General features: G+C 37.0%; 1 protein-coding gene across 6 annotated transcripts in view; it reads right to left on the reverse strand.

Moving 5' to 3' along the window:
* Positions 1–26,449, reverse strand: part of LOC126236598 (transmembrane channel-like protein 5) — a 271,797-nt gene that overhangs the window by 4,998 nt on the left and 240,350 nt on the right. For 4 of the 6 annotated variants that reach the window (XM_049946024.1, XM_049946023.1, XM_049946022.1 and 1 more), the window contains 4 exons: positions 22,492–22,647; positions 19,516–19,649; positions 4,929–4,990; positions 1,766–1,814 (listed from right to left, as the gene is read on the reverse strand). In XM_049946024.1, coding sequence (XP_049801981.1) covers positions 1,766–1,814; positions 4,929–4,990; positions 19,516–19,649; positions 22,492–22,647 — 401 coding nt within the window. Of the gene's footprint in view, positions 1–1,765; positions 1,815–4,928; positions 4,991–19,515; positions 19,650–22,491; positions 22,648–26,449 lie in introns of those variants that run through there. The other 2 variants (XM_049946026.1, XR_007544962.1) reach the window with 2 other exon arrangements.

The raw sequence follows: 26,449 nt of genomic DNA on the forward strand, positions 1-26,449 counted from the left end.
TTACTTTCTTCATCAGTACAAAAGCAGAACCAATAGGGACTTCGTAGTTTGTTGAAAGTATATCTCAGCTTCAACAGCCTTCCTGCAGTGGTTCATTCACTAAGCAAACAAAATTTGTGATCTGTACTGAGTTTTCCCTTTAGGCAGTGCTGACTACTGCATCAGGAAGACCACAAGCCAACGAGAGTATGGCTTTGGTACCATACTATATTTCTGATAAGTCAAGAACTATTTCTTAAACAAATGAAACTTGTTGGTGTTGGCAAGAAATGAGGAATGCATGAGAGTGTGACTTAGCCATAAAAGGAAAATTCCAGTCTCATGTTTCTAAGAAAGTGGCTGGAAGACAAAATAAATCTACATTATACACATACCATAAAAGTGTCTACAAAATAGTTAATATCTACTGTTAGGGTTATACTGCTTGAGAAGACATATTCAAGATTTGTGAATGGTTTTTAGACAAATGCCTAAATTAAGTCCCAAAAGTTCATAAATGAACAAACTTGCTTCATTTGAGAAGTAGTGAAAAGTTTTATATACATTAATTGCTAATGAATCTTTTCACTGTTTGCAGCCCATGGTGGCAGTCCAACACTGTTTATTGGTAGGTGGCAAACCCTGGATGTCAAATGTGGTTTTAAAAGAAACCACCAGATGTCACAGAATAAGAAAATCAAAGAATGTCTATTATCTACTACCAAAATAGTTATAATGTACTGAATGAAAATCATAATGGAGTACAAGGATTTATTGCAGTGAGATAATACACTGTGTGACAATATGCACAATGTGCAGCAACCAGAAAGGGATGAAGAAAGGAAATGAAGTTTCACTGGTTGATAGGATATTTGATGTTATTTCAGTGATTACAGAATAAGTCACATTTACAAAGAACTTGGTAGAATGAGCCTACACTGATGCTTTTGGGAAGGCTATCATAAAGTCACATTCTCTCCCAAGGCAGGCTGGTCCACAACTGTTGTAACTCATCCTTGATATGCTGGATATTGGCACTGGGACAGAGTTGACAATTGAACTGATTCCCCGTATGATCTATTGGGAGGTAGATGTGGGGATCTTTCTGGTCCAGGAGTACCTTAACATCACGCTGACAGTTCGTAGAGACATGTGCCGTATTTGGACGAGCATTGTCCCGTTGAAAAATGGCACAGTGGAACTATTGCACAAGAGTAACAAATGAGGATGCAGGATGTCCATTGTGTGCTATTATGCCAGAAGAGTTCCCTCAATTACTGCCACCCACCATCTGACGCAAACCCAATAGCTCTCCACAACATGACACCAGGATTAATACCATTGTGCCTCTCCAAGACATTGATAAAATTGAACCTCTGTCATTTGAGTCAGTGTAGAGCAGTGATTCATCACTGAACACAGTACGATGCTAATCATTGGCACCCTTCCTGGTCATGGCACTGCAAATGCAGCTGTTTGTCTTGTGTTATTGGCAGATTATGCATGGAATGGTAATTCCCTAGTCAGGCTGATGCTAGTCTCTGATCAATGGTGCAGGAATACACATAATATTGGAGTCTATTACTTGTTCCCAGACGAGAGGCGCGGATGTGAAGGAGTTAACAATGCTTGGTGCTCAGTGTTTTCATCCCCCATTGTGGTGATCCGATACCCTATTAAATAAGGTCTTGTAAGCAACTGAAGGAAATCGATATAAACAGAATATACCCCTACTGTAGCCACATTCACCAACAATAATCTGGCGTCTCCTTTGCCAGGTACGTACCTTTGAGGGCAGCTGAATGATCACCAGATAAAGGTGAATCCCAGTTTGTCTGAAATAAAGTTCACAAGGAATTAAATTATGTTGAAAGCATTTTCAAATATGCTATAAAATTGAAAGATGCATAAATTTAAGTTTTTGGCTGACTAATGAATAACAGCACACATAGTCTTGTGCATGTATGATATCACACACAATCTGTATCAACCAAAAAATAAAGTAAATTGTTTGTGTAATATTAGTACAATAATATATATGTTGTTCACACTTTATAATCCCTTGGACTTTGCTTGTTTTTTTAAAAAAAAATGTTCCTTTCATTGATACTTTAAAGTTTATTAACAGTAACTGACAATTCAGTGATTAATATCAGTGACAGCACCTAAATTCTGAAAAAAGAAACAACAAAATTATCAACTATACACAGTGATGTCTATAGTTGCCACATAGAAAGCAACAATCCTCACCATTCAGAATGAATTTTCACTCTGCCGCAGAGTGTGCACAGATATGAAACTTGCTGGCAGAGTAAAACTGTGTGCTGGACTGGGAGTCGAACCTCGGACTTTTGCCTTTCGTGGTCAAGTGCACTTCCAATTGAGCTATCTGCACATGACTCATAACCCATCCCCACAGCTTTACTTTTGCCAGGACCTGATCTCCTGCATTTCAAACTTCATAAAAGTTCTTCCCTGAGTCCTGGTCCTGCGCACAGTTTTTTATCTGGCAGAAAGTTTCCATCTTCTCTATGTTTGTTACACTGCACCAAATATGTGTCCTTACATACATGAAATTAAATTCTTACTGCTAGCAACATTTTTCTTTATTTATTTGCTTTCATTATTTTATTTATACAAATCTGCATGACACATGGCATGTCAGTAGCAGTTAAATACTGCGGATGGATCACTTAGGACCACGCGTAATCAACATTTGTTGGCCTTCCTTTTCGCCCAGTATTCCTTCATAAACAACGAATGGGCTAGCTTTCATTGAGTGGACCACGTACGTCGGTTAGTTTTTCTCTCTTCTTCCTCAAAACCCTGTGTGTTTGTGATTTTTCTGATTACATTTCTATCGTGTAGATTTGGAGACCCTAATTCTCTCAGGCTTTTTCTGTCTATTTGTACCAGTTCGGTCTTGTAGTTTTTTTTTCTTTAAAAATATATGGATTTTGTGCGTTAACCTGTTTGAGTCCATTCTTTCTAAATGCCCCATGAATTGGATTCTTCTCATGCGCATTGTGTCTGTTATTTTGGAGATATTTTTATATATTTCTGCAATGGGTTTTGGATAATGCACACCATCTTTAGTTCTTGGTCCTAGGATTTTCCTCATTATTTTATGCTCTTTCACTTTTAATTCCTCTTTTAGTTTTCTGTGTTGAAGGTTTAGTGTCTCAGATGCATAGAGAGCTTCAGGTTTAATTACTGTTGTGTAATGTCATATTTTGCAGTTCCACGAGACTCGTTTTGTTGTAAATGTTTTTTGTTAATTGAAACGCCGTCTCCATTTTCTGGACTCTTGATCTGACAGATTTCTTTTCATTACAATTTTCTGCAATCCATTCACCTAAATATTTAAATTCTTTTACTCAAGAGATGTAGTTATTACCAATTTTGAGATCAGAAGGTGCATCTTTGATGTCAGTCATAAATTTTGTTTTTTCAAATGAAATTTGTAATCGTAATAATTCTAGCTGTTTCTGTGCATCGGTAATGTCTTGTGCGATCAGTGCCATGTCATCAGCAAATGCTAAACAGTCTAATTCTATGCCCTTACGTCTTGGTCCCAGTCTGTGTGCTGGTGCACCCGCTTTTCTCCATTCTCTAACAACTTTTTCAAGAGCACATTTATTTAAATGAACAGAAAAAAATGCAAAATACTGAAACAGTTGATAATATTTTTGCTACTTACAAATGAAACACAACATGTTAAATACTGATCATAACAGACAGAATAAAGTGCAATAAAATATGAAAGGTGTTTTCCATGCAAAAGCAAATCAGTGGATACCTAAATCAGATAAAATTCATTAGGCTTAAGAACTTGAGAGTCTTTCGAGTGGAGAAAAGAGAAAATAGGAGTCCACAAGGATTAAGCCTGAAAAGTTACTCAGTGTAAAAGGAGGTACAACTGGATTGAGAGAGTCAGAAATTAACAATGAAGTGCAGCAGACGATATTTTAAAATTAAATAGAAAAGTTATTAGTGTGAAAGACAAGAGCCAGTTATAGTCCACGATTCCCTTACATGAGACTCCAGGAATGTAATTTGATGGATCTTCAAGAAGCACTAATTTAGGAAATTTTCAACTTTTTTTTGGATATGGACCGATTCATTAGATTTTGGGCATCTAGCTGCAGAAACTTCAATTCTTTAACTGATATTTCAGCTGTACATCTTTTTGGCCATCTTCAGTGAGCTGATAGACTGACGCTACAGAACTCATATAAACTGTTTCAAACACAAGAGCTATGTCACTGTTAGTGAGCTTGTTTAACTTTGAAAACACTAACTGTGTCTTTATAGTATCTGAGGGGACAAAACATTGGGCATTGGTTCACGCCTTTAACCGTGCCCTAATGCCCATGTAATGAAAGTCATCAAGGATATAAATACCGACCGTGAAAGCCTGCATTGTACATTTAAAAACTGACGGTCACTCAACAAGTAACGGAGGGGCGTGTATTGTGAATTACTAGCAGATATAAGGACAACAAACAAGGGAATCGGGCAACAGACTAGAATGAAAGACACAACCATGATTTTAATATCACTGAAATCAAGGTGAGCAGGACATGTGGCCATGTGAATAGAAGGTAAATGTGCCACAGAAATTTTTGGTGGCTTCAAAGAGACAATGAAAGTTTCGACTATTACCAAAAGGAAGGTGGATGGAGGACATTAGAACACAAGCAGAAGCAACATGGATGCATATAACTGATGACTGTATTGCATGGAAAAGCTTGTTGAGAAACCTGGAAACCCTTATACGTCAAGATAAGCATTAACACAATGGTGTATCATTTCCTGTTCAGAAAAACTGTTCTGCTGTCACTTGCAGATAAATCTCTTATATTCACAGTACAACGCAATGTATAAAATGCTATTATAATTTAAATCTTATACGAGGGCAGGAACTTTATATTCTGATTATTACTCACCTGGCGTTTCCTCATTTTTCGTGGTGAAGGTTTTGGTCTGCCATCTGACCATCCAGGGTATTCTGAAATATATCAAACATCAACATCTAACTTTTTGATTTGTCTACAGAAGAAATAATTGCAACAGATAACTTATACACAGTCTGCTCTGATCTTAGTAAACAGTTGAATGCTCTAACCAACATAATAAATGAAACACACTACAAAATCAAAATGCTATCAAGTTCTACACTACAGGGAGAACTGTGAATTGATCCATGCAGAGATTACTTAGCATCAGAATTACCAGTAATTACAAGACATACCAATAGAGCTCTAATTTTCTAATTCTGCTCATAATTCCAGGTGGTAATTGGGTCAGAGATCCAAATACCTTAGTTTTTAACTATCATTGAACCCAGATGTCTTTAAGCACAGATCTTAAGCAAAATTTTTCTGTCAAAATGGACAACTGTCCAAATTGCTGCAGAATTGTTAACAATGGCAATCAGTATGATAAATATCAATATCGTTTGGTGACTGGGAATATAGTGATAAAACTCCAATACAAGTGAATGAAAAATGGTTCAAAAATGGCTCAAATGGCTCTGAGCACTACGGGACTTAACACCTGTGGTCATCAGTCCCCTAGAACTTAGAACTACTTAAACCTAACTAACCTAAGGACATCACACAACACCCAGTCACCACGAGGCAGAGAAAATCCCTGACCCCGCCGGGAATCGAACCCGGGACAAGTGAATGAAAAATAAATCACATATATAACAAGGCACTGAACAAAAATTGCGAAATACATGTCTTTGTTGATATTTATGGAAGAGAAACCATCAAAATTTACATAATACTCAACAAAGACTTGATATAACTTGCACTGTCAAGTAAGGAGCTCCTGTATCAGAGGCAAGCATAAGAGGTGCAAGAATCAGGAAACTTGCAATCCTGCAGGATTTTTGGTACCCGACCTGTGTTTGAGGACTATCTTAACTCGCATAACCGCAAGTGCACTTCCTATAAGCTCTAATTTCAATTTACAACAGAACAACACAGTCAGAACAAAGATTTTAGAAAATAGTAAATTTTGTGTATTTCACTAAAATATAACAGGTCTAAGAAACAAACAGGGCCAACTGTCATCTGCATTAATGATGGCAATTCAATTGACAATGCCAATGCCCATATGTTATTTTCACTATTCACCATATGGTGGAAAGGACAGAAATTAGAAATGATGCAAATAGATAAGTCAACTTAAGTGCTTATTACACTTGGAATTTAATGGAGAATGGTAGTGTGATAATGTTTGTTAAAAATAATGTAGTACATATGTCTACATATGTAAATAATTATTGTGTTGACCAACATTTTGAGTCTTGTTTCATTGGACTCCTTATAAATACGCTGTCTATTTATGTGATTAGTGTTTACCAACTATCAAGAATGGTGAGTACAGCATATTCCACAAGCAAATATAATGATTTTTGCTTCCCCATCCTCAAAATCCAAATAAATATTCACACTTGGTGATTTTAATGTACCTTTTCTTACCTGTAATAATGACAGGACATATTCTGAGAATGTAAAGAGTTCTTTTAACCTGAGGGCAGTTGTCGACTTTCTCACAAGTGTGTCAATGAACTGCACGATACTGATTGACAATATTTCTGTAGATCATATTAGATCTCCCCTGACCCAGGGATCTGGTTGACTTTCCTGAACTCTACCCTTTTTTCTAAACCTCACAAGTGTTTTTCCTTCTCCCCCTTTCAAACCTTTTGCCTTAAGGAGGCGTTACGAGCATAAATAATAACATTTATAAATGTGTTTTCCTGCAGCCGCTTGGCAAGTAGATTTTGTATCGATCCAGTTACATTACATTTTTGAAAACTGATTGTTTTCAATGATAACAAATGTGTGACACAAATCTTAAACAGTCTGTCACACCATGATATGCAGCTGTTGAAAATGCATCATGTAAGCCTTGCAAACAAGAGTAGTTTTATCAACAGAACCTTTAGATTGATCAATAGCAAAAATCTTCAAGCCTTCGGCAGGTATTTGCAGCAGTTGGACTGGGACACAGTTTATCAGGCTAAAGGTGTTAATGACAAATTTAGCCTAGTCCAAAATGAATCTGTTACCTGTATTTCCTACGAGAATTTCGAAAAGTACTAAACTTGGAGATTGTAGGAGAAACTCTCTCATTAAGACTATCAAAGCATTATGCTTTATACTTTATTAAGAAATTATAATAAACCTCAGGATAGGGAGCACTACAAATTATACTGTAGCATCCTAAAAAAATGTGATTAAAAATCCAAGAACGTATTCATTAAATTTGAACAATATTAACTTCAATTTGGAATTTCCATTGTTTCATGAAACCTGAAATGGACACTTCAAATAATGAAATAAAAACAATTTGAAAGATGGTAAAAAGAAAGACAGACAACAGCTAAGAGCATACAGATAGTACCAAAGTGTCATAATGGCAGCATGGTAGGTGAAGGTGAAATAGTTGTCAGTATCTTAAACAACCATTTTTTGACAATAATTTCTTTTAAATGGCCTCTGGTTGAAACCATGAAACTTCGACAAGAATCAGTGCAAGAAAAAATAGGAGTTAGAAAATAATGAGTCAAATAAATAATGAAAAAAGCCACTAATGTGGACAATATATCAACCAGATGGCTAAATATCTACTTTAAAATTTTCTGTCACACATTGGATGAGTCTTTAAATGTAGGTTCCCTATCTAATAGACTCAAATACATAACTGTCAGACAACTCCCTAAAAAGGTGATAAAGCTGAGGGTTTCAACTACTCACCATTTTCATTGCTACCAAGTCTTTCTAAAATCCCAGAGACGCTTACATACGAGAGAATTATGGATCATCTTAATAAAAACAATATCTTTACTAAAAAGCCCCATGAAATCCAGTTGCAACTGAAAAGACCATTTTCACATTTGTTAACTGACTACTGAATCCATAAACAATAAAATACCACCAGTTGGAACCTTTTGTGATTTATCTAAAGCATTCAACTGTGTACACCACAAAATTCTATGTAGGAAAGCTGAGCACTATGGCTTAAATGGTAAGGTAGGGATGTGGCTTCAGTCATATACAGGTGATGGAAAGCAGAATATAGTGGTGAATAACTCTGCAATGGCACCTGCCTGCTCTTACTGGGGCACAGTGAATGTGGAGTACTACAGGGCTCAGTGCTTGGTCTCTTACGATTCTTAATCGTTGTCCAGGATTGTTCACCAATCTGTCTGTGTGAGCTAGGAAGTGCTCACAGTACAGCAGTAAGCAACTGGATGCCTCATGGTGACATATGATGGGGAAAGGAGGGGTAACGGTAAAGTGGGGGAGGGTGTGATCTGAACAATATACGAGGTGTGATTGGAAAGTTTTAAGAATGGATCCACTACTGCTTGCTGGTTTGGCAGGCAGGTGCACAGAGGGTGGGGAGCGAGTCATTGCCTTGTCTTTGAATCCCCTCTGACAGGAAAATGTGTTTCCTTCATTCAGTTCATTGTGGCAGCTGGTTGAGTGTGGGTCTGGTAAGGCTTGTTGGGGGATTCTGTCTGCATGAAAATGGATGTAAAAATGAAGTAATGAATTTGTGTGAAATTTTGTTTTTAAATTGGGAAATCAGCTTCTGAGACTTATGAACTATTAAAAACAGCTTTTGGAGATAAGTGTATGAGCCAGTCAATGATTTGATTTTGTCTGATTCAACAGATTTAAAACTGGCTGTGAATCATTTGAAGATGAATCACAGTCTGGCCATCCTTCCACCTCAAAAATGAATAAAAATGTTGTCAAAGTTAGCAACTTAGTGTGCTCTGATGGTAGACTTACAATCAGAGAGATGGCTGATGAACTTAATTTAAGTTTCTATGCAGTTCAGTCAATTTTAACTGAAGATAAGAAGAACATGTGTTGAGTGCCCGCAAAATTCATTCCAAAAGTGTTGTCAAGTGACCAGAGACAATACCGACTTGCAGTGTGCCAAGAACTGATTAATCGTACTAAAAATGACCTAGATTTGTTAAACAGGATATTTACAGGTGATGAATCATGGGTATATGGGTATGATCCCGAAACCAAAGTGCAGTCTTCGCATTGGAAGACTCCAGGTTCACCACAACCGAAGAAAGCACAGCAAGTTGGTCGAGGGTGAAGACAACGGTGCTGATTTTTTTTTTTTTTTTTATTCTACCAGTATTGTGCATCATGCACTTACCCTTGGAGGACAGATTATTAACCAAGAATACTACAAATGTGTCCTTGAGCATTTGCATGAAAAGGTGTTGAAGAAAAGGCCTACATTGTGGAAAGACAGAAGTTGGGTGCCACACCATGACAATGCTCTGGCTCATCATGCCTTCTCCATCATTGAATTTTTGACCAAATTCAAAATTCCTGTACTTCCACAACGGCCAAATTTCCCTGATTTGGCCCCTGCAGACCTTTACCTGTTTCCTAAACTGAAATTTTCACTGAAAGGGAAGTGATTTGACTCAATTGAAGACATACAGGAAAATACAGTGTCCTTAACACACTTCAGGAAAAAAATTTCCAGGAATGTTTCCAAACGTGGAAGCACTGTAGGAGTCACTGTCTTTAGTCAGAAGGGGACTATTTTGAAGGAGATGCACACAGTAGCATGTAAGTACCACTATTGTACAATTACAAACCCATTCTTAAAACTTTCCAATCACATCTCATAGCTTTGGACTGAGTTTTAATCCTAAGCCCCTTAATGCCTTGCCATACAGAGCTGTAATGCTTCACAGGGGTGCATTATTCATTTAATGGCAAATTTATTTTCTAAAACTTTTATCTCAATGTGAAATGACAATCCTCTCTTAATATTTTGATGAAGAGAAGAACATGAAGCAGCTGAGTACAAAACTTGATATTTTTATACTGATGCAGCCTTGTGGTGAATGCCATTTAAGAACAAAATTTAAATTCATGAACTTTTATTTCATCACCATTTTATTTAAACATTAAACATGAAAACACAGGATGAGGATAAGACTGGAAGAATTACTAAGGGCACGCGCAAACGCACACGCAGTCATTCAATCAATTATTTTTCCCACACTCCATACGTGAATGGAACGGAAAGAAACCCTAATAACTGGTACAATGGGGTGTAGCCTCTGCCATGCACGACATGGTGGTTTGCAAAGTATAGATATAGAAGTAGATGTCAATGAATATTACTTATATATGACGGTAGTATCTGTTACCGAAAGAACAGTTACTGTAGATGACCATGAAGCTTTGCTAGAAATGAAATGATAATTAAATGGACACCCTAGCTGCAAACAGGCATTGATGTACTTCATTGGGGACATGTTGAAAATGTGTGCCCCGACCGGTACTCGAATCCAGGATCTCCTGCTTACATGGCAGACGCTCTATCCATCTGAACCACCGAGGACACAGAGGATAGTGCGACTGCAGGGACTTATCCCTTGCACGCTCCCCGTAAGACCCACATTCTCAACATGTCCACACCACTAGATTCGTAGTGCGCCTAATAGATGTTTGCCCATCATTCTATTACTCATGGCAGATTAATCTACCAAGTCCTGTAGAGTTCGGGCATGGCGTGTGCATTCGCACAAGAAGGTCAATGGCCGTGAAGCCACGTTTTAACTATATATGACTGTAGTATCTGTTACTGAAAGAACAGTACCGTAGATGACCATGCAGCTTTGCTAGAAATGAAATGATAATTAAATGAAGTACATCAACGCCTGTTTGCAGCTAGGGTGTCCATTTGAATATTACTTATTTTGCTTTTTATAAAAGAATAAGTGTCAGATACCACTTCTTGAGCACAGCTAATTTGAAGAAAAATTGATGCCCATCAGTGAGCTTCTATGAGTGGATTTCATTCTCTTCAAAGTGTAAAATAGTTGCTTCCATGAGAATGTAGATCCAAACAATAATGTAACTGTAGCTGCAGAGTTGTAAAGTCATGGAAATTTATGTTGAGAAAAATTCTAATAAAAAATCTGTGAAACTAATTTTGTTATGCAACTTATCATGCAACTGCCAGTCACGCTGTAAGCCTGTAAGTTTTTACTGTAGCTCAGTTTCCACATTGTCAACATCAACTGAAGATCAATAAAACTGTGCAATAATTTGGCAATCTGAAACACAATATGGTAAGTCCCACGAAGTGCAGATACATTTTTTGAGTGTTTCTCCTGAAAACAAAAAATATATTTTCATGGTGAAAATGTTGGGGAAAATTATTCAGACCTTTATTTATCTGCTCTCATATGATGAATACCTATCTCAGTATAATCATTTAATAGCATTTCCCTTAATTTTTGCACATCCACTTCTTGTTGTTTACGTTCCGTGAGTCCATAATCCTTTGACGAAAAGTACTGTACTGTCACTGAAAAGTGAATTTTTTTTGTTGTGTTCAGAGCTTTGAAGCACACTATCCATCTCAAGTTACCTTCGTATACTATAAACATAGACGCACGTTTCAAATTGATGTTAGTGTGTCAGACCTTTGCTTGTAGAGTTCCTAACCCAGCCATCAAGTGATTTTTCATTGATTTAAAAAGAGCTACTCTCTACTTTAAACACAACAGTGTATTGAAATATGCCCGCACTTAAGGCTATGTCAAACATAACTACAGTCATTCCTCTGAAGACAACACATTGGCTGCAGTTCCTCTGTGCTTCATAACTGTGTTTGATGGCCCCATTTTACCACAAGTACTCTACTCATTCCCCAGGCAACGAGTAAGTACAAGTGCTCTTGCTCACATAGTCACATTGTCAACACATCTTTATCAACTGCCATGAAGTTTGAGACAAAAAGCACACTTTGCCCTATTTGCAGACACCACCGCCATTATAACTGATAAATTACCCAACTGCAGTCTACAGAATACTGTGATCATTATATTCAAAGAAGCTCCAGAATGGTTAACTTTAAATGGTCTGTCCCTCAATGTTATCATGACTCAGTTCATTCAGTTTCACACAGCACACAAAACACAAGAAGATGGTGAAATAAAATATGGTGACAAAGAAATATTGAGAGATGATACTTCCAGGTTTCTGGGATTATATATTAATAACAACCTAAACTGGCCACTTCATATCCTCGGCTTGTGTAGAAGACTGAATTTGACAGCATTTTTCATCACTTGACTGCATTTGTTTGTCACTTCGAAACAATCAAAACAGCATATCTTGGATATTTCCTTTCACCTGTGTCTTATGGCTTCATATTATGGAGAAACCAGTAACAAGGAAATAAAGTCTTTATTGTGCAGCAGAGGGCCATCAGAATTGTAAGTAGTGTGCACTCTAGGTGCAATTGCAGAAATTTATTCAAACAACTGGAGATTGTAATGAGACACCCTCCTCTAACACTACCTTTTTCTACAGAAATAACCGATACCATGTATACTATCGATTCTTGTATAGGTGAACATTATATCAGCTGTTTAACTGAATGAACTTCATATGATTTTGTATACAATGTGTTATGTTTTGGGCTAAACTACGTAAAAAGAAAATTTGTTAGTACTCTGTATGTACAGTTAAAATTACTCTTCTTTTAGAAATATTTGAAATTACAAAATATCTGGCATATTTAAAATTCATATTATTAATTGTACAATCTAACACTTATTATTAAATTTGTTTCTGGATTCATTTACAAAATAATGATATATTTTAGCGAAAATTCTTCTTTTGTCAAGAAGGTTAGTAAACTCTTTTGCTTTGTAAACTCTTTGGAACATTGTTAGCACCGCAGAATGTTAGTAGTGGTGGGAATGCCTCTGATGGAAACAGACATGTTTTATAATTGATATAACAGTGTAATTTGTGGTGTGATAGAAGTGGATTGGTTGGTTGTTTGGGGGAAGAGACCAAACAGCGAGGTCATCGGTCTCATCGGATTAGGGAAGGATGCGGAAGGAAGTCGGCCGTGCCCTTTCAAAGGAACCATCCCGGTATTTGCCTGGAGAGATTTAGGGAAATCACGGAAAACCTAAATCAGGATGGCCGGACGCGGGATTGAACCGTCGTCCTCCCGAATGCGAGTCCAGTGTGCTAACCGATAGAAGTGGAAATTGTAAAGACGGTGTGATATGGAAAAATGCTCTGGGAAAAATTCATGTCAGCATTCATGAGTACAGTGGAGCTCGTGCCAGGCACCATTATGGCCAGGATGTATCGTACATTGGTTGCAGACCAAGTTCACCCCTTCATAACGAACATGTTTCCCAATGGCAGTGGCATTATTCAACAAGATAATGCACCGTGTCACAAGGCCAGAGCGTGATGGAGTGGTTTGAGGAAAACAGTGGCGAGTTTCAATTTATGTGCTGGTCCCCCAACATGCCAGATCTGAACCAAATCAAACACATCTGGGATGTGACAATGTGGCATCAGAGCCTACAAACCCCTCCCCAGAATTTATGGGAATAAGGTGACTTTAGTGTGTAAATTTGGTGCCATCTCCCTCCTGTGACCTACCAAGGCCTCCCTGCTTCCATGCCACGATGTGTCACTGCTGTTATCCATGTCAAAAGTGGACCTACCAGTTATTAGATAGGAGGTTATAATGTCTGTCTGATCAGTGTATGAATTAGAGTTTGTCTTATAATTATTTGTTTGTGTGATTATTATTGTTGTTATTATGTCAGCTATTATCTGAACACTTTGACCTCAATTTTCATGTATCTGTTTCATATGATTTAGATTGTAACCTTATGATTTTTTTAAACATGATTATTATTGCAATAATCTAACACATTCTACAACCTAGCGATACACTCGTGTCATGGATCCACGGAACTCGAAAATATAGAAACGAATATTTTCATGTGGAATGTTGTAACACAACCTACACCAGGAATAATGCTGATCAGTTCTTGAAGGTGCAATAATTGTCATCACCACTACCAATATAGTGCAAACACATCCAGATTAGGGGTCTGCAAACTGGGTTTTGCTCACTCATACTGGAAGAAATATTTATTATGATTATAAAGTATATAAATGCAGATACTAATATATTTTCACTAATCACTAAAACTGATTACAGATAAACAGGAACATCTAATAATAAAATAATATCAATTTTGCAGTTGTTTCTTTGTAAGGTAACCTCAGGTACAAATAAGACATTTAAAGACAGTTTCACAAAGCAACTGTTGCATACATTTTATCTTGCACTTGATCTCTGCTTTTTAAATGCTTTTTCCTTCCTTCTGACAGCTTTAACATATTGTCTTTAGAGCATTATTTCATAAATAGCTCTAGAGGAAATACACTATGTAAGTCACTACAAGATAAATGTTCTTCCATTTTCCTCAAGAGGAACGAAATCACCATTGTCAAGAACAATCACATCAGCTGTTATCAAATATATCATTGTTTAGATATTTCTGGGAATCAATGCATTCTGCACAACCAATGTTTAAGTCATAAAAACGTGTTCCCTTTGTTCATACCATATGTTAATTAGGCACAGCATGTACAAGTTGCCCATAGTTAGCCAGAGGTTATACCTTAGGATGACTAGCTAGTTGTTATCCATGTAATGGACAAGTAGTGAAAATATCACAAACAGAACATAGTGACAAAAACAGAGGTAAACTAAAATGGTGTATCAATAGTTCAATGGAGACCACCTAAGTCACCTGAGGCAAGAACATCTCTGCTCAGTACCAACTTTCGTTATTCCTATTCATCATATGGTGAGGATAGCTACACATTTCCTTTTAAGATAAGAAAAAAAAAAAGAAATCATCTCATATCTTTCAATTTAGATCTCACCTCTTTATACAAGTTGCTTTGCAAACACATCTCACTGACAACGCAAAGGCTTACACATCCACCTCCACAGTATCTTATGACTGGCTGATTTACTATGTTAGATGACACAACATTTGCTAGAGGTTAGTACAACAACAAAAATTTATAATTTGCTTCCAATATTAGTGAGGATCAGAGTTGGTTAAAGGGTGTGTCGAGTCCCATAGTACCAATAACGTGCAGAGCCCCTATTTAACAACATAATCATATTTTTAAATATATATTGTTTTATTTCCTTATAATATTTGAAAGTGATACCTAATAATATTTATTTCATTATTTTATTGGGGGCTGATGACCTCAGAAGTTAAGTCCCATAGTGCTCAGACCCATTTATTTCATTAATTTAGGCACTAATAGAGGCTACGCACTTTCATTTTTGGACATTAATCTAATCAACAAAATAAATCCTAGTCAGGACATTAAAATCATCCATCAAAGTGAATTCTTTTTTTCCATTTAAGTAGCTAGGAAAAACCACTCCTCGGGCATTTAAATAAATGTCATCTCGTGTATTGTCCCTTCGAAATAATAAAGTTGTTAACCTGCTGAAGCGACTCTACAGTAACATGTCTAGAGTGTTAATTCAATATTGTCAGGTCGTGGAGGCGAATGCTGTTTCAGTTATGTAGATACATGTGATTCCAAATCGATCATGTGCACACTGGAACCCCCATGCGCAGATCGATTTCAACACTCTTACATTTAACTGTAGATTTAACCATTATTCATCTTACTCATGAACTGACAGTCACGTTTGAATAGCTTACATGAAGAACTAATGGGAAACCTTTGTTCAAGACTGAGGCCATATTTGTTGAATGTTGATAAATTGGAAGTGTGAAAATGCATTTCTCAGTAATGTTTGGACCAATTTAAACAATTTTAACAAATTTTCTGCACATATACATTGATATAGAGATGTGTTGTTGTTGTTGTTGTTGTCTTCAGTCCTGAGACTGGTTTGATGCAGCTCTCCATGCTACTCTATCCTGTGCAAGCTTCTTCATCTCCCACTACCTACTGCAACCTACATCCTTCTGAATCTGCTTAGTGTATTCATCTCTTGGTCTCCCTATACGATTTTTACCCTCCACGGTGCCCTCCAATGCTAAATTTGCCTCAGAACATGACCTACCAACCGATCCCATCTTCTTGTCAAGTTGTGCCACAAACTCCTCTTCTCCCCAATTCTATTCAATACCTCCTCATGAATTACGTCATCTACCCATCTAATCACCACCATTCTTCTGTAGCACCACATTTCAAAAGCTTCTATTCTCTTCTTGTCCAAACTATTTATCGTCCATGTTTCACTTCCATACATGGCTACACTCCATACAAATACTTTCAGAAATGACTTCCTGACACTTAAATCTATACTCGATGTTAACAAATTTCTCTTCTTCAGAAACGCTTTCCTTGCCATTGCCAGTCTACATTTTATATCCTCTCTCTTTCGACCATCATCAGTTATTTTGCTCCCCAAACAGCAAAACTCCTTTACTACTTTAAATGTCTCATTTCCTAATCTAATTCCCTCAGCATCACCCGACTTAATTCGACTACATTCCATTATCCTCATTTTGCTTTTGCTGATGTTCATCTTATATCCTCCTTTCAAGACACTGTCCATTCCATTCAACTGCTCTTCCAAGTCCTTTGCTGTCTCTGACAGAATTACAATGTCATCGGCAAACCTCAACGTTTTTATTTCTTCTCCATGTACATTAATACCTACTCCGAATATTTCTTTTGTTTCCTTTACTGCTTGCTCAATATACAGATCGAATAACATAGGGGATAGGCTACAACCCTGTCACACTCCCTTCCCAACCGCTGCTTCCCTTTCATGCCCCTCGACTCTTTATAACTGCCATCTGGTTTCTGTACAAATTGTAAATAGCCTTTCGCTCCCTGTGTTTTACCCCTGCCATCTTTAGAATTTGAAATAGAGTATTCCAGTCAACATTGTCAAAAGCTTTCTCTAAGTCTACAAATGCTAGAAACATAGGTTTGCCTTTCCTTAATCTATTTTCTACGGTAAGTCGTAGGGTCAGTATTGCCTCATGTGTTCCAACATTTCTGCGGAATCCAAACTGATCTTCCCCGAGGTCGGCTTCTACCAGTTTTTCCATTCGTCTGTAAAGAATTCACGTTAGTATTTTGCAGCAGTGACTTATTAAACTGATAGTTTGATAATTTTCACATCTGTCAGCACCTGCTTTCTTTGGGATTGGAATTATTATATTCTTCTTGAAGTGTGAGGGTATTTCACCTGTCTCATACCTCTTGCTCACCAGATGGTAGAGTTTTGTCAGGGCTGGCTCTCCCAAGGCCGTCAGTAGTTCCAATGGAACGTTGTCTACTCCCGGGGCCTTGTTTCGACTCAGGTCTTTCAGTGCTCTGTCAAACTCTTCACGTAGTATCGTGTCTCCCACTTCATCTTCATCTACATCCTCTTCAATTTCCATAATATTGTCCTCAAGTACATCACCCTTGTATAGACCCTCTATATACTCCTTCCACCTTTCTGCTTTCCCTTCTTTGCTTAGAACTGGGTTTCCATATGGGCTCTTGATATTCATACAAGTGGCTCTCTTTTCTCCAAAGGTCTCTTTAATTTTCCTGTAGGCAGTATCTATCTTATCCCTAGTGAGATAAAGCTCAAGAAACACTTAGCAGTGTATATAAGTGGGCAATGAACAATAAAGTCACACTTAGTACGAAGAAAGCAAGCATTATGAACTTCTACACAAACAAAATGCCAGATTACAATAACCTGAAATTAAATAATGAATTCATACAATGTGTGGAAGGAACCAAATTTCTTGGAATGCATGCTGACTGTCAAAGTGGGAAGAGTAACAGTATCTCTACAGCATGCTAAGCCCGCTGAATTCTTAAATGAATATGTAATTTTTTATGTATAAGTTCCGTATATTTTGCTTATATTCATTCTGTTATTAGTTACAACATAAATTTTTTGGGAGTGAATAGGAAAAATAGTCAAACTATATTCATACTGCAGAAAAGAGCAATACATATGAGACCATGAGTAGCAACACGGCTCACTGCCTTGACTTTTTAAAACACCAGAAATCTTAACTGTTCCTTGTGAGCATATTTTTCAGAGTGTCATGTACATAAAAAAATATTGATTGCTATGTTAAACAATGTTTATTACACGATTATAAAATTAGAAATAGCTATAATTTTGACCTGAACAGAAGAGTTTATTGTACAATACCATCCAATTATATAATAAATTACCATGGTACACAAAACAGACAGATACTATCTGCTCTTCCAAAACAAAACTAAAAGAAAATTTACAAAATAAAAGTTTTTATACTGTAATGGAGCACTTCAATTACAAGGGGCATTCAATAAGTAATGTAACATACTTTTTTTCTGAAAGCAGATTGGTATTATTCAGGATTCCAATACACCATATTATTCCTGGCTCTTTTAGCCACAAAACCCTATTTCAACACAATCTCTGTTCAACGGGATGGACTTACGCAACCTTACTGGGAGGCCTGTATGCCCAAATGGTACGACTATACTGCTCGATGTCAGAGCCAGCATCTTGCTGCATGAATAACCTCCCCATCATCCACATACTGCTTACCACAGAATGCTTACTGCGCCAAACACATGGAAGTCAGAAGGTCTGAGATCTGGGCTGTGTGGTGAACGAGGAGGAATAGACCAATGATGCTATGTGAGCTCCTCTCAGCTGTGCAGATTTGTGCGAGATCTTGCATTGTTATGGAGAACGAAAAGTTCATTTGTATCACCTCAAATGAGTCTGTCTGCAGGTGCCAACATTGGAGGATCACAGCTGTGTGTAGCCTGTTGGGCATGTGGGCGATTGGACAGGTTTGCGTGACCTTGTTGCAATGATGACAGATGCCTTACTGAAAGACACATTATGCTTTTGTTTACTCCCAGGTCTCTATAGACATTCTTCAAACACCTAATAATATTTGCGGTGCTCTGGATTTCTGCCAAAATAACTCAATCAGAGCTTGGAATGCACCTCATAGCACCACCACCTATCAGGACTTCGTGAAACTGTAGGGGCTGAAGTGGGAATATGCCATGATGTCCCACAACACATTCTGCATTATTTCTACTGAAATTGGCCGAGAAAAAAATGTGTTGCACTACTTATTGAAAGCCCCCTTGTAAAGCAGATTACCTAATTTAAGAAGTTCTGTATTATAATATAGACAGAAATAATATTTAGTAAGACTAAACAACAAATGTAATTAGATTAAAAGAAACTTCACTGTCAATTACTATGTACGAAATTAATTATAAGCCATTAATTTTTCAATGTTTTGAATAATGAAATTCAAATATTGTAAATTGTTTCATGGATTATTAAGTAAATAAATAAATCAATCATATGGCTTCATCACTCACATGAAAAACTAGCCCAGTAGCCTTGCATCAAATAAGACCAAGTAAATTTCATGCACCAGAAAGCTCTCATAAACTTTACCTCCAAACATACACACACACACACACACACACACACACACACACACACACACACACACACACACAAATTGGGGAAACTGAAATAACTGTCTGAAGTGAGGATAAAATAGAGAAAATAGCACAGATTAAATAGAAAAACCAAGTAACAAATGAAAGTGCCCAGATTTATTTAAAAACTTATACTTACGTGTCTCTGTAACTTTAGCAATATTTGTAAGCAAAAATTCTTTGTCTTCTGCTTCTATAATCAACATATCTTTTAGAAGCTCAATCATTTCAGCATGTGCTGCAGCTTTTGAACGCATATAGAATGCCAAGAAACTGTAACAATAAATCATTTTTTTCCAGTTGTATGGACGGAAATGAATGCAAAGTAATTTAAGTAAACAAATAGCATGCAAAAGCCTGTTGCATGAAAAGCAGTGCAAAAGTAATCACTCTGGAAAGAGTGCAGAAATAGTGATACATTACTAGAAATGGTCAAAAGTTTACACTATATATGAAGCATTTTGATACACTATTCCATTTAAAACAACAGAAAACTACAATGAACTGAGAGAGAGAGAGAGAGATAGACTGACTTTACTTATCCATCAGTTAGTTCACGATAGTGCCAGAAACACAGGATAATGTATAAGTGGAAGCAAAGCAATAATGAATCCAACATCTGGAGTTAAACACTGATGATAAATATGATAAGAAGACAGTGATTGGAAAAAGCACAGATACTGACCAGGCAGTCAGAGCATAAAATGAGGCTAATATCTTAATAAATAATATACAGCAGACTGATGAAGAAAAAAATTAACTAAAAACTATAATAAAATATTTAAACATCATATTTTTGCAAAAATAATCATAGACCACCTGACAAGCAGTCAGTGACGGATTCAAGCAGTGGCATATACTAATACACAGTACAATGAAAATATCTTCCTATTAGCTGCACAGTGAGAGATCAACCTGAATTCCACAAACTGAATCCACACAATCATCCTTCAATGTTCACAATATTGTTCGTATGTATGTCATCCAGTGCAGACTACAAGAATGCATCGCACCATTAGCAATCAATCTATTACTGTCCAGAAGCTGTATGAATAAATTTTATCTCTACACAGATTTAAGGACTCCAGCCATTAATTCAAACTCTTTTTGAGTGAGAAAATCTTACTGTGTGTGCCACTCTCTCTAGAAGATTCTGGTACCTGGCTCCATGGAAGTTTAACGCTCTTAGAGAAAATGGGCTTAGAAAGTCGTTAGGAGCTATAGTATCATCACAGCATTGCACTCAAAATCAAAATCACTCACAATGGGAATGCACCACCCATCTCTCCAAGCGAAAATGTTGGTCACTAGTGTTCCTCATGGCCAGAACATATGGCTGCACAGCACATTGTCAACTTGTTCTGCACTTGCATTTGACACTGTTGGTTACTATCATCATTGTACTGTGGACTGGCACTTGGTCTTTGTCTCTGGTTGCAATTCATATTGTGTCTCTCTCTGCTGTTGACCGTGTTGTGGTGAAAGTTTCCACTTCGCACCCCATTGTTGCATACGTTGCTTTGGTCTTGTCCTAGCCTGTGTCTCGTCTGCTGTCAGTCAGTTATGTTTTGCTCAACTTATGCTTGGTGTCATGCTATCTTCCACAGGTGGCCCTTCACCCATTTCTGTCCTGGGTCCTGATGTGTGCGCTGATATCTGGCTACTCGAGGATACAGTGTTGGCGATGAGGAAAAAGGAAGTTGTTTAGTAAGATGGATGCTAAATTGGTTTGCCTACTGCAGCAATAGCAGCAGCTAATGCAACAGCAATAGTTTCAGATAGACTTGTTCCAAAATTACTTCATCTTCAGGCAGACAACCTTCGAGCACATGAGCCCACTTTGCTCCAGGCCTCAGTGCCCCCTGCAGTTGAAGCTCCCATTTGTCCTCCATCACTGTGCCTTTCAATGACCCAATGGAGGATTGGGACAAATGTTTGCATTGACTGAAGCAGCATTTCCCATCTTTTAAGTCACAGATGATTCATTGCAGTGATTGTTATTTCTGTCATGGGCAATGTCAGACATGTTTTTTCTGACCTGAAAATTGGTGCCTATCTGACCCCATCACACTCTCCTTTCAGTAGATATGCAGCTCTGCTTACTAATGATTATTACCAGAGATATCATGTGATTGCTTCCAGGCCTGAGATCCACAGATACCATAAACAAATCATATGAAATCATATCACTTCTGAATCACTGAATTGCAAGATCTCAGATGCAAACATGATTTCATTTGTGTCTATCGAGGCTGCAAGACTTTGTTTGCTGACTACTAAAATCTAGCACATATATGTGGAAGAACAGGAAAAATAATGTAAGGAACAAAAAACTTCGAGTAATGATAATAATTAATGCTATGTACAGTAGTCAGTTCAAGCATGTGAACTGTTCATGATTCTAGCAAACAAAACTGTAAGAGAAAAAAAAAACATTTTATTACAGTGACTACTGAAGATTCTTTAGAATTTAGAATAAAACCAAATTAGTTTGTCCTGAAGTCTTTCATTGCAGTTGCAAAGGATGTTATTTAACCGACACAGCTTCTTTTACTTCTTCCTTATCACATACCTATATCCTGCCTGACACAGGAGGTGTACAAATCTGAACTTGGGCAGTTCTTTTAAGCTCATTGAGTCATGCCAATGTTTAGATTCAGTAGTTGTGTTTTTATGACACACCAGAATGTCAGTACACTAAAAAATAATGCTTTGTCATATTTCTCTTCATGTGTTGGGTAACATCTGTATCCTTTTTAGCAGACTATGTAACTAAATTGGTATTTATTTACTCATAAAATGTGATTAGAAATGCGGAGATTAATCTCTGTATAAATATCACCCAAACAGAAATCTTTACTGCAAAACAGAAAAAATCTCAGATACGTTAATTTCACTGAAACACCCAACTAATAACATTTGTCTTGGACTAGTAAGGTTGTCATCACCAGTTAGCAAATTCACTCATGATACTCATACCCAAAGAAATAGTACATTTTCACCCATGTCTTATGCATAATGGTCTACATATAAATCTGTAAAGTACAACAACTCAAAAATTAAAGCAAAATATGTTAAATATAATAAATGTTGAGAAATTCTATTGGATACATACATCATGCCTGTTAGGATAATACCAACTACACCAGGCTTTGTCACAAAAAATAAAATTTTCCATATTACATGGCCTTCCTCCAGGGTCAACATTTCATCCATTATTAAATCCGACATCTTTTTTTGGAAAGGACCACATCCTTCTGAAAGATTTACACTGAAAAGTAAACAATTTCTCTTTAGATGTATATTCAATGTAGCCAATTGTTCTAATAAAATTCCCACATTCACAACCAGCTAAGTTGACATATACCAGCTACAGTAATCAGCTATGGAAGATATTTAGATTTGTGCATTGCCGGCTCCCACATTCTAATGATAAAACAGAAGATGCGCAGTAGTGGTAGAAGGAGGAGGAGGAGGAGAATTCATCTGTAAATCACTTCTATGGGGATAACGGACATGCCATAGTACTACTGTGCAAGAACAAAAACATTCATTAAGATATACAAACATTTACACTCTAACAGGAGAATACTGACAATGACAGAATCGTCAAGTTTATTTGTCTGAAGTAATTTAGGGAAACCACAGAAAATATAAACCAGGATCACCAGGTGGTGATTAGAAGCTCCAACCTCCTGAATGAGCTCTCTACAAAAAGTTACTGAAAATGATAAAGGACAGCAAATTCAATGACAAAATTGTGATGAGGGGAAGTTCTGGTTATGATACCAGAATAGTAGAATTTGCTGAGAACAACTTATGCTCCGTTAACACACTTGTTGGAAGGAACCAACTAAAAAATGGACTAGCAAGGAAAAAATGGAGCTGATTACATTTTATCAAGCAATATGGAAATTTTAAATGATGCATTGGTCATAAATCATTCAGAATTTAAAGTTATCATTGACTACTAAGATGCAGAGTAAAAATAGATTCAACACAAAAAACAAACAGACTCATACGGCAAGAAGTCAGAAATGTTGATAACAACAATTTATTTAAAAGGGTGAAGTATAACACGTTAAATAAAGCAATGAATTCAGAGTCTTGCAATATGAAAATTACACAGATATTGATAAAAGATGCAATTATTTAACAATAGTCCCTAATGTTGCAACTACAAACAGAAAAAAGAAGAAAAATCAAATGAATGCTATTAATGAGACAGCAAGAATTTCAAACAAATAGTAATAGCAAGATGACAAAAAATGTTGAATCAAATGAAACTATATGAAAATGTCTTTCAGAGGATGTCAAAATGTATAATGGTAATTTGATAAGATATAAAACTGAAAATAAAGTGAGAATGAAGACAAGTAAATAGAAATTTATGTTGGGTAGAAGTCACATTTTACCACTTAAAATTACCACAGCAAGGATAGAAATGAATGAGCATTCCAAGGTTTCTTTGAATTTTATACATTTCAGGAAAAACAAATAAAATAATAATGATGATAATGGCATTGCAAAAGTAATGCCCAATGAGATGAATGAAGTGGTTTAAATGATGTGTGGTGGTAAAAGATAGTGCTTCAATGAAACCACTGAAGATGCACACCTGTATTTAATCTAACTTAATGAAGATAATAAATTTTTCCTAACTCTTATCTATCTTGCTGTAACCACCTTCACCTCCAGCAGATTCCTGGAGTCATTGCCAGCCCATCAGATCCACGGTGTGCAAGTGGGAAAGGAGAAAATCATCTTCATAATGGGGAGAGTGACTCCCCAAACCCCTCGATAATGGTCACAGCACACCAGGCTGCTACATTATATTTAATGTTAACAATTTTCTTTTCTTCAGAATTGCTGTCCTTGCTGCTGCCAGCCTGCATTTCATATCCTATTTACATTTACCGCCATCATTTAATTTGCTGCATAAGTAGTAAAATTCAGCTACTGCTTTCAACATCTCACTTGCTAATCTAATTATCTCAGTATTGTCCGATTTAAATTGACTACATTCCCTTATCGTTGTTTCCTTACATTGATGTACATCTTATAAATTTTTTTCAAAACTCTATTCATTCATCTAAAATGTTCTTCTCAATCCTCTGCCATTTCTGATAGAATTATAATGTCACCGACTAACCTAAAAGTCTTTGTGTCTTCCTCCTGAACTTAAATTGCCTTTCCAAATTGCTCCTTGGTTTCTTTTCCTGCTTGCTTACTGTGTAGATTTATTATCACTGAGGATAAGTTGCAACCTTGCCTCACTCCCTTCACAACTACTGTTTCCCTTGATGTCCTACAACTCTTATACCTGTAGTCTGGGTTCTGTACAAGTTGAGAATAACCTTCCATCCCTGTATTTTATGCCTTCTACCTTAATAATTTCTAAGATTGTAGTCAAGTCAATGTAGTCAAAAGTTCTCTTTCAATCTACAAATTCTATAAATGTGTGTTTGCCTTCCTTTAGCTCATCTTCGATATATAATTTGTAAAGTAAGCATTGCTTCACGTGTTTCTACATTACAATGGAACCAAAACTGATCTTCTCTGGGTTGAGTTTACCACTTTTTCAATTTTTCTGTAAATAATTTGTGTCAGTATTTTGTACTATCAAACAAATACACACACACATGACTGCAGACTTTGGCAACTGAAGCCACTGGCCAAAAGTTTATTTGTGACAATCTTTTGTTGTGCCTATTTGGGACTCAGCATCTCTGCTATATGGTGAGTGGCAACTTCCTTTTCATAATACTGATAGTTCAGTAATATTCACATCTGTCTGCCTTTTTTAGAATTGGGATTATTACATTCTTCTTGGAGTCTGAGGGTATTTCATACATCTTGCAAACGAGGAGAAATAAATTTGTCATGGTATGTTCTTCCAAAGGGCTTAATAATTCTGAGTGAATGTTGTCTATGCCAGTTGACTTGTTTCAAATTAGGTCTTTCAGTGCTTTGTTAAATTATTCTCACAGTATCACACCTACCACTTCATCATCTTCTGCTTTCTCTTCTCTTTCTATAACATCTGCCTCAAGCTCATTTCCTCTGTACAGCACTTCTATATATTCCTTCAACTGCTCAGCCTTCCCTTCTTTGCTTAGTACTGGCTTGCAATCTGAGCTCTTGATTCTCATGCATATGCTTTTCTTTTCTCTGAAGGTTTTCTTTAACTTTCCTATATGTGGTATATCTTTTTCATGGTTTTGCAATCTTCTGCAAGTCTTACAAACCTCCTCTAGCCATTACTGTTTTGTCATTTTCCACTGTCTGTCAATCTTATTTTTTGGATGTCTGCAATTTCTTTTGCCTGCTCCATTTGCTGCAATTTTACATCTTCCCCTTCTGTAAATTTCTGATATGTCATACAAGGATGTCTACTGGGTCTTGTCCTTCCGCCTATTTGATCCTCTCCTGCCTTCACTATTTCTTCGCTCAGATCTACCCATTCATTTTCTATTGCATTCGTTTTTCCATTTCAGTCAACTGTTGCCTAATGCTCCTGTTGAGACACCCAACACTCTTTTTTTCCAATTTATTTAGATCGCATCTTCTTAATTTTTTACCTGCAATTTACAACAAATAAATTAAGGTTGTAGTCCACATCTGTTCTTGGACAAGTTTTGCAGTTGAAAATCTGATTCCTAAACCTCTGTCTTACCATTATAATCTATGTATGTATGCAGACTGAAGAGATGAATGAAAATTTGTACCAAGACTGGGATTCAAAGTTGGGTCTTCCACTGACTAGACAAGTGTGGTAACCACTGTGCCACCCTGGCCCAGTGGCTTCTTACAACTGCATGGGCTGCCCTAGCATGCCTCCCTCCTCATTCCAAATTCCCATTCACACCTCAGCTGACTTGGGATTCCCCCTAAACTCAAACAGTAGATGTGAATAGCAATTTGGGCTGAGGAGGGAGGCATGCTAAGGTAGTCTGTGCAGTTGTGCAAAGCCTCTGTGGCAGGGTACCATATATTTTTAGTGCATCTGCCTAGTGAGCTGGAAATCCAGGTTCGATTCCTTTCCTGGCCTTGATACAAATTTTCATTCATCA

Source organism: Schistocerca nitens, chromosome 2 (genome assembly GCF_023898315.1).
Source record: "Schistocerca nitens isolate TAMUIC-IGC-003100 chromosome 2, iqSchNite1.1, whole genome shotgun sequence".
In the NCBI taxonomy this organism is placed as follows: Eukaryota; Metazoa; Arthropoda; class Insecta; order Orthoptera; family Acrididae; genus Schistocerca; species Schistocerca nitens.